The sequence below is a fragment of the Letharia lupina genome (assembly GCF_014066315.1).
Source record: "Letharia lupina isolate WasteWater1 chromosome Unknown contig_8, whole genome shotgun sequence".
Taxonomy (NCBI): Eukaryota; Fungi; Ascomycota; class Lecanoromycetes; order Lecanorales; family Parmeliaceae; genus Letharia; species Letharia lupina.
Window position 1 is genome coordinate 125,803 of NW_023502977.1, and position 8,298 is coordinate 134,100.

Here is an 8,298-nt window from a genome sequence, read left to right on the forward strand (position 1 = left end):
CTGTCGTCCAATCGAATATGGTTGCCTAGTATCACAATCTGGAATTTTGAACTTCTCCTTTGACATCTGAAGCATGCATTGCAAAATGCTCACTATCAACAATCTTGTGGCTTCTGTCTTATCCATTCTTGGGAAGCTCTCATCTCGTCCAGTGGAATCGTGCTGCCTAAACATCAATCGAAACAATCCCACACCGTCTTTGTTGACATGGGTATGCGAAAAGGAAGGTGCTAACGTCGAGAATCTCTTCCTCTGCAATTACAATCTATCGTCTAGAAAGTGCTGCCTGATTGCCATGGCAGTTCGTTCCGCAGTTCGGGCTTTTCAGACACCGACGCGAGACAGTTGGAATGCTATAAAAACCTTCATCTCCTTCAAGATCCCAAACACCATCGAGTGAGTACCTTCAAACCAACTCATCCCACAACTGTCAGGCTCAGCAATGGCTTCCAAACCCACAATTCGCATCGGTGTTCTCCTCATCGACACCGTCGAACTCCTCGACCTTTCCCCTATCGATCTCTTCGGCATGCTCTCTGAACCCTACGTCTCCACCCTCTCCTTCCTGCCCGCGCCTCTCAAAGCCGGCGCCGTCCCCATGGAAATCCTCTACATCAACCAAGCCGGCCCCAATACACTCCAAGAATGTACTGCAAATGTAGGATTGCGCGTCGATGCCTCTATCTCTGACAAGATTTGTGCTCCTGCAAAGAAAGGTGGAGAGAAGACGCTTGATATCCTATTGATTCCTGGACCTGACCCTTCCGCGTATAAGCCGACCGATGCGCTGAACGGCTTCATCGAGGGGCATTTTGACAACGGGACGGATGTACTGAGTGTTTGCACGGGGATATACCCGACTGGCTGTGCCGGAGTTTTGAAGGGGAAGAGGGTTACCGGTCCGAGGCCGTTGTTGCCGGAGCTGCAGAAGAAGTTTCCGGAGGCGATTTGGGAGACCAAGAGGTGGGTCAGTGATGGCAATCTTTGGAGTAGTGGTAAGTCTCCTGTCTTCATGCAACATGATGCTCAAGAAGCTTCAGCTGACATGAGACTTGCATGTCAAAGGCGCCTTCACCAATGGACAGGATATGGTTGCGGCGTATATCCGTGAAAAGTGGCCCGGCCCTACCGCCGAGGCCATGATGGCTCTGGCTGATGTTGGTGAGAGATCGCAAGAGTATGGAGTAGCAACGTGAGTAACAATGTCCAACGACTTTGGACAGTGGTGAGGGCGCGGGCTTGGCCTTACGAGCAGTAACGGTGAGGATGAGGCTCATGTTGATGTCTACTGCCACACATTCATTAAATCTGGAAATTATATAGACAAGTATTCAAAGGTCAAGGCTCTCTTCTACAAATAATTTTCTGTCCCAGCATGATTTCCAGAACGCCTATGATCAATTCGAGATTATGAGATGATCCGCTGAGCAGATCCACTCCCTACGTCATTCACTCTTAAAAGCTTCGACTTCCTTCTCCATTCCCGCATTCACTGCCTGTCAGCGCGGCTTTCTCTCTCTCTCTCTCTCTTCACCCTCCATCAACACGATCATAAACCCCGGCCTGCCACAACGTGACAGCTTGTTGCTATCTTGAGCCGTGATTCTACATCCTACCCCTCGGTCGGGAGAGTGGCGCGGTAAACAAACTCTACTCCTCTCCAAGATCATCTTCATTTTCATTGCTGGATTCTACTTCGTTGATGCCATTGCACTCCTGGCGACATACCATTGCACCTGTCAGTGTACTACGTTTATCGAACATCAAGGACGTCGCTTCTACTTGTCTCCTACTGCCGCCAGGCAAGTGAGTGGATTTTTGGGCTGCACCAAGATTTGTCTCACTGCAATCGATTATTGTTACGCCAAGAAGTGTCTCACACGCTCCTTGACCGTGAGAATACGAAGTGGTCGCGAATGTCCACAGAGCTGACGGTTGAGGAATTGATGTCGGCGAATCTCTGCCCATCAATACCAATTCACTACATTCGCCAATGGTCTTCTAACTTTCGACTGCGCGAGTCAATGAAATGAACGTATACCTACATATACACATATACCAACTTGGCCCTCGCCGGCCATAGAGACTTTCCATTTCGTCTACTATGGTGCTTGAGCAACACCGTCTTCCGGGTTTATTTAGTGGCATCTCACGGTGAGTGAGTATCTGATCCGTGTGATGGCTAATTCATCATCCTTAATACCCACACCAAACATACCTAATGCCCCCTTTCTCGAGCTTTGAACATATCAATGTCAGGCTTCAAGTTTCTTTTGGCCAAGGGGCTCCTCCCTCAACGTCTCAACCTTTTGGGTTTGTTTTACGCAGGAAAACAGGTAGCTTTGAAGTTAGCATCGAACGAGAATGTAACCCCTCATCAAATTCTCATCAGGTTCACCCTTTCTATTTCCATTTAAGAAGGCGCATTAACCTTTGATAGAGTCGATGCTCACCCGTGGACTTATCGGACAAACCAGAGCGGTGTCGTTCGGGATAAGCTGCATTTCACCATGGAGCTCCAGGTGGCTACCTTAGGATTTTTGCCCAATCTGAACTCTCCCACCGCTCCATCGACGTTTTCTCAAGTCAATGGCGGTGGTGTATTTATCACTGCAGCACCGCAAGGATGCTTCTTCGACACTCTATACCACGCAGTTTCGTTCGCTTCTCTTAGCTGTTTTGACCGTGTACTAGAAAAGGATGTTTTTCTTACTTTCGGTCAAATCCACGAAGACATCACTGAAGCGGTGTTCGGACTCGGACCACCCACTCGTGTGCTCTTGATGCAGTTGCAAAAAAGGAAAGGAACTCTGATCGCTAAGCGATCATTCCTGCATCAGATACGGCGCATCGCTTTCTCAGGAATAGGAGAGCTGTTGGCTCACCTTGATTCATCCAAAGGTCTCCGAATAAGCGATCATTCCTGCATCAGATACGGCGTATTGCCTCCACAGGAATAGGAGAGCTGTTGGCTCACCTTGATTCATCCAAGGGTCTCCGATGGAGTCTCATGATGATCACCCGATTACGAAAAGAATGAGTCACACGGACTCAGTGGTCAATGCTGGAAGTACACTGCAGCGCGTCAATTCTCGCATCCAGACATCTCATGCTACTCCTGACCGCACCTACTCTTTCCCCTAAATTTCAAGGTGTTTCAAACGAGCTGAAGAGAAAGTCTTCATCGTGATGAAAGTGAGAAAAAGGTGTTATACATTAATACACTTATCATCCATCCGAACGCCCTGAGATAGGTCAAAAATGGCGACTAACGAAAGTGACTGAAGAGCTTGGTGTCATCAAAGGTATCTGACCAAAGCTCTTATCGATTGTATGTCTATCTCACTTCTTCTTTCTTCCCCAAAGACTTTACGTAAGACGACTTCCTTTTCTTCTCGAATTCTAGATCAAGACGATATCAGCATTACATCCTCACGCAAGGTGAGTTACTATGCATACGTTTAGGACATATGGTTGCAAAGCTGACTCTTGTCTATAGAAACAAGAAATACAACCCTCACATCACGATGAGTGCATCAACGCCTCATTGAAAGCATTTCAATAATCCACAGCTAGCCTAGCTCAATACGACCGTCGATTCTTTGTTGCTCTGGCTCATTTGCAGCCGGGCTCATCAATTCTTGACCTGAATTGCTGTTCCGCTGTCGTGGCCACGGCTGCAAAGGATGTCCTGGGCTCCGACCATGGATTGATTGTGGCGATTACAATTCCCTTGGGTCCTTGCAGGAAGCTCAGCTCGGATTGGGATCTCTCGGCCTGGAAGACGAGATCAGGTTTTTTCTATGCCGATGTCACCCACTTCGAAGAAATTGACCCCTATTGATCGTCTGAGCAAATTTCTTACTGTCTGCCACGGTTGATATCTCATCGTCAACAGCATCATTTTATGAGGTCTTATACATATATAAACCAACCTTGAAGATCACAAATACATTGTATCCCCGCCCTTCGCGTCTTCATCTCAGTTTACATACGATCCTTCAGCCTCTACATCGGCACTGCTTGGGATCCTCGATATCGGACATTAGTTCGACGAATGTCTCATTATCGTGCGGAGAATTTGGAACCCGTCTCACAGCATCATCGAACTTCACAACGCGCCTCACAAGAAACCAAAAGTGGATGGAGCCCGTGCTTTGGCCAACGAACTCACCAATCTTGCCGAGCTCATCATCTATTCATGGAGCTTCCCAGGATCTCATTACTCCTTTTGGTTCGTCGACAGAAGTTCTCCTTCGGATGTCGATCCATCAAAAGCGTCAATCGCGCTCGGGGAAGACTTGGTCTTCAAGGTAAAGAAGAAGACGTATGAGGCATCTCGGCGGAGCTTAACAACTTTTGCCCATTGGGGTCAGTATTTCCTGATGAAGTACCCCTGATGTAGAAGTACTCTCCGATGAAGAAGAGTCTCTGGTCGGTCTTGCGATTCGGACACCGCTGACTCGAGATATTTTTCAGACCCTCATGGTTATTATGAGCCGGATATTCGAAAGGCAGCTCTCGCTCCGGTACAAAGCCGTCGAAACTGCCGTGCGGCTCCGCCGCACCTGCGATCATTTTAACACGGCCCTAACGGCCATCCAACGTGTGGAGAACCGCCTGGGGACGAAGAAGAAGCCAGACGGGGAAGCGGTGGAGCTTGATAAGGCGAAGACTCTTCGCAAGATTCTGGGTGTCCTCATGGGCATCTATGATGTCATGCGTTTTACCGTACATACCCATACTTTTTCAATAAGGCTACGATGACATTTCGAGTATCGACGAGTTTAACCGCTCTGCTTTCGTACACAGGCACCTTCCTCCTAGCAACCGGAGACGCCATTGTAAAATATCCATCTGCGAACAATCTGGATATCGCATACCCTGTGAGGGACGGAGTAATTACGTGTCGACGTTTCGCTCCAAATCCGGTATCGTCCTCGTCATCGTTGCCGCGAAGATCTTCACCAGCCGGCTGGCAGAACTTACCAAGCTTATCGATTTCTCAATTCGCAAGATCATGCAGCTACGCGTTTTCTATGCTCATTCTGTTAATCGCTGCAAGAACGTCAACGCTGAGCCTCTTTTCATGGAGAACAGGCATCTGCTAAAATGTATCAAGGATGGCAGCGCGAAGCCTGGTCAAGAAAGGTTTCTTGTCCTAACAACTCCGGTGTGCTACGACAAATATGTGCAAGGCATTCTCAAGAGCGGATGGGTGCACAACTTCTCCGCTGGTCAAATCTATGTTGATGAATTCCATGAAACGAAATCGGATGACGCGCCGTCTTATGGAGGTGCGATCAGTGCTGATGAGCCAGGGTTCGGTAAGGTTTGTATTCTCGTTTCCTTTCAAGTGCCCGACAGCATTCTGTGAGCTTTTACACAAGTTCGCATCGACGTCAAGTTCTACAAGATCAATCATCAGAATCCCTTGTTGTGGCGTTCCTATCTCACTTCATTTTCAATGATTCAAACTTCCCATTAGCGTCGCTTAAGATCTTCAATTCTTGATATCATCTTTGCCATGCGAAGAAACATTGACCCGGCTTTCAACAAACGGTATGTACTTGGAGTTGGACATGCAAACACGACGTCCAATGATAGGTGCTCATATGTTTGGATTCCCATTCGCAGATATACGTATAAGTCTCGTCCTGAGCCCATCCTCAACGTTCAAATCTTCGAGGCCATTTGATGGGAAATCTGAGCATGCAACCTTCTGCACTCGCGCAATTTCACTTTCCGAAAAGTACGTCGAACCACAGTACTTGGGCGAATTTCCGCAGTCGCCAGTACAGGGAACCTAAAAGTCAATGCTTGTTGAGCAGTCAAGGGACAAAGAGATTATCCGGCAGTCGATGCAGTTGAGGGTCTGTAGACGGTGACATAACTACGTCGACCAGTATAGGCTCTCCTGATGGCGTAACTCTTCCAACCAAGTCAGCTCTAAGTCGATGCGTGTCCTCTGTTTTATAGCCTTTTACAGAGCCACCCAGACTATGAGATGGGCTCGTATGCCTTGGCCGCTCGGCAACGCTGTCCCTCCACCACCGCTGACCCACTGAAACACGCACATTGTGCAAAGATTTGTCTCGCTGAGGCCTTTTCGACTTGGGTGTCGACGTATCCGAAAGGAAGCTGAAAGTAAGTATTTCAGACCCTTCTCAAGGCTCAGATGCTCACTACCAATCACAGAGAGCCACAGAGCCTCCAAAAGCTTATGCGGGATGGACACAAACCCTATCGAGCCACACGTCGTGCCTTGCAGGGAATGGAGTTTGAGCAAAGCTCGGGCGTTAATCAAAAAATTTGTTAATTTTGGCAAATTCATCATCTACCTGCAGAGGTCCTGCGGCCGATCCTGTAAGCATTGCGAAAGCAACCGGGTGTCATGCTAATCCTCCTCACCATTCCCTTACACGCGCCTCGTCGAGCCTGTCCTTCATTCAGCGTTAGCAGCTATATCATCTTACAAACATCGAGGAGCTTCAACATGCCGTCCAAGGCGCGCGATCACCAAACAGCCACGGCTGTGCGGCAAACGGCAATACCTGTGATATCAAGGCCAAGGTCGATCGGAAGCCAGCTTTCGTATAGCGTTCCGCGAGTGTCTGCCTATATACCTTGGCGCAAGAGCATCCATGTTGAGATGAGAGACATAGTTGGATGAAGGCATGCTGGGTGTGACCGATGTCTTCAGGCCGTCACCCGAGCCGAAACATGCCATTTTCAGGCAGCAGGATCACCAAAACAAAGCATATTTCAACTCAAGACTGTTTACAGGTCACCAGAATCCCATTTGTCCACTGTCATCATCCTGCCTACTGCGATTAACCTCGACTCGGTCAATGGACCACAGGGACTGGTCAACCTACAGCCCTGAATGGGCCTTGTTTTGGGAATACTGTATCTTCTATATTTCATTTGTCAATCTATTACTAGTATGTTTGCATTGATTTGGATTGGAAGATTTTGATCAGCAAATCTTCAATGTTCACTTTGATACGTTGCTGACGTCTTTGAAATGAAATAGAAGAAAGCAGGCCTGTTGTTGTTTCGGTGGGCCCAAACTGGAAATGTGATTACTACACTCTTTTGCATCCGGTTCATGTTGCCGCCACATTACAAAGCGAACCATTTGGTGGATGAGATGAACCCGAAAAAACCAATGAGTGTGCGACATTCGGCCCGAAAATCGCGAATAAGATGAACATCGACAGCATCGAAGAGCTCGAGCTTGAATAGCTTGAAGTAGATACGAAAAGTGCTTCTCAGCTCGACAAATCTCTGAGATATTCTTTTCTCGGATTACAAGAAAGAATTGGCAGTTAGCTCAGCCATCGCTGAAGACGTATGGCTAGGAAAATGTGCTTAAACCTGAGAAGGATAAAGACGAAGATGAAGACCGTGGAAAAGGAAAGGGAAATGAGAGTGTGAGCACCGGAGAAGTGAGGTGGGGGATGGTCGTCTAGTACATTTGTAATTTTGCAACCGTTAACGGTCTTTGGAATCAGATTCCGAATTCCGACGAGCAATACACATCTTTGAGCGCTCTGATCTCGAACCAGGAGATGAACAGACAGTCAATGCTGCATCGGTGGGCTCCCAATCATGAACGCATCTTTGAGTCACGCATTTTCTGGTCTGAGGGAATCATTCCTTCCGGTCCACAACTCGACCGACCTAATATCAATCCCGTGCTCGAAAAACTCTGTTTCATTTCGGAGTCGTGGCATCTAAGCCAAAAGAAACACAATCGTCGATGCGCCTTACGATGAAAAGCAAGAGATTACCATTATCGCAAAACCCGAGTACAGGGTTACTGCGCCCAGTTTGTTATCGAAGGCTGCAGCGACGCTGTCTCTGACATCTTCTTCTCATCTGCCACAATTCAGAACTCGTTGTCTTAGAAACAGTCCGAGGCTCTGCTTGTTCGGTACGTCGGGTGTTCGCCGTGCGCCCATCTTCTACTTTGGTCTGATAAATCTTCGAAGCCGTCCCAATTGCCTCATCACCAACCTTTTTGGTTATTGAACCCTTTTGCACATGAAAGCCATAGAAAATTTCACTTGCCCTACTCTATTTCCACTCATTGACATTCCCAACTCTTTACAAAATTTGGGTTTTGCAAAGCTTTCGTTTACCACAGCAGACATCGATGATCATGCCGCCAAACAAGGCGAAGACCCCTAAACACCCTCCAACTCTTACATCGTCGCCTCAGACGTTCCTTGAAGGAATTTTCGTTTCACTATTCGGAATGCCTGCAATCCCGCCCTCCGTTTCCATGAAAAC

The 8,298-nt window shown here is 47.8% G+C and overlaps 2 protein-coding genes across 2 annotated transcripts; both read left to right on the plus strand.

Annotated features, from left to right (window-relative positions):
• Window positions 1-442: 442 nt before the first annotated feature.
• Window positions 443-1,810, plus strand: HO133_009944 (uncharacterized protein; the record flags this gene model as incomplete). Its single annotated transcript, XM_037300800.1, has 3 exons — window positions 443-995; window positions 1,066-1,192; window positions 1,744-1,810. The coding sequence occupies 3 exons, from the start codon at window positions 443-445 to the stop codon at window positions 1,808-1,810; spliced, it is 747 nt and encodes a 248-aa protein (XP_037153617.1).
• A 700-nt stretch (window positions 1,811-2,510) lies between these two features.
• Window positions 2,511-5,377, plus strand: HO133_009945 (uncharacterized protein; the record flags this gene model as incomplete). Its single annotated transcript, XM_037300801.1, has 5 exons — window positions 2,511-2,939; window positions 3,500-3,531; window positions 4,100-4,313; window positions 4,480-4,731; window positions 4,787-5,377. The coding sequence occupies 5 exons, from the start codon at window positions 2,511-2,513 to the stop codon at window positions 5,375-5,377; spliced, it is 1,518 nt and encodes a 505-aa protein (XP_037153618.1).
• Between the last annotated feature and the right edge of the window lie 2,921 nt (window positions 5,378-8,298).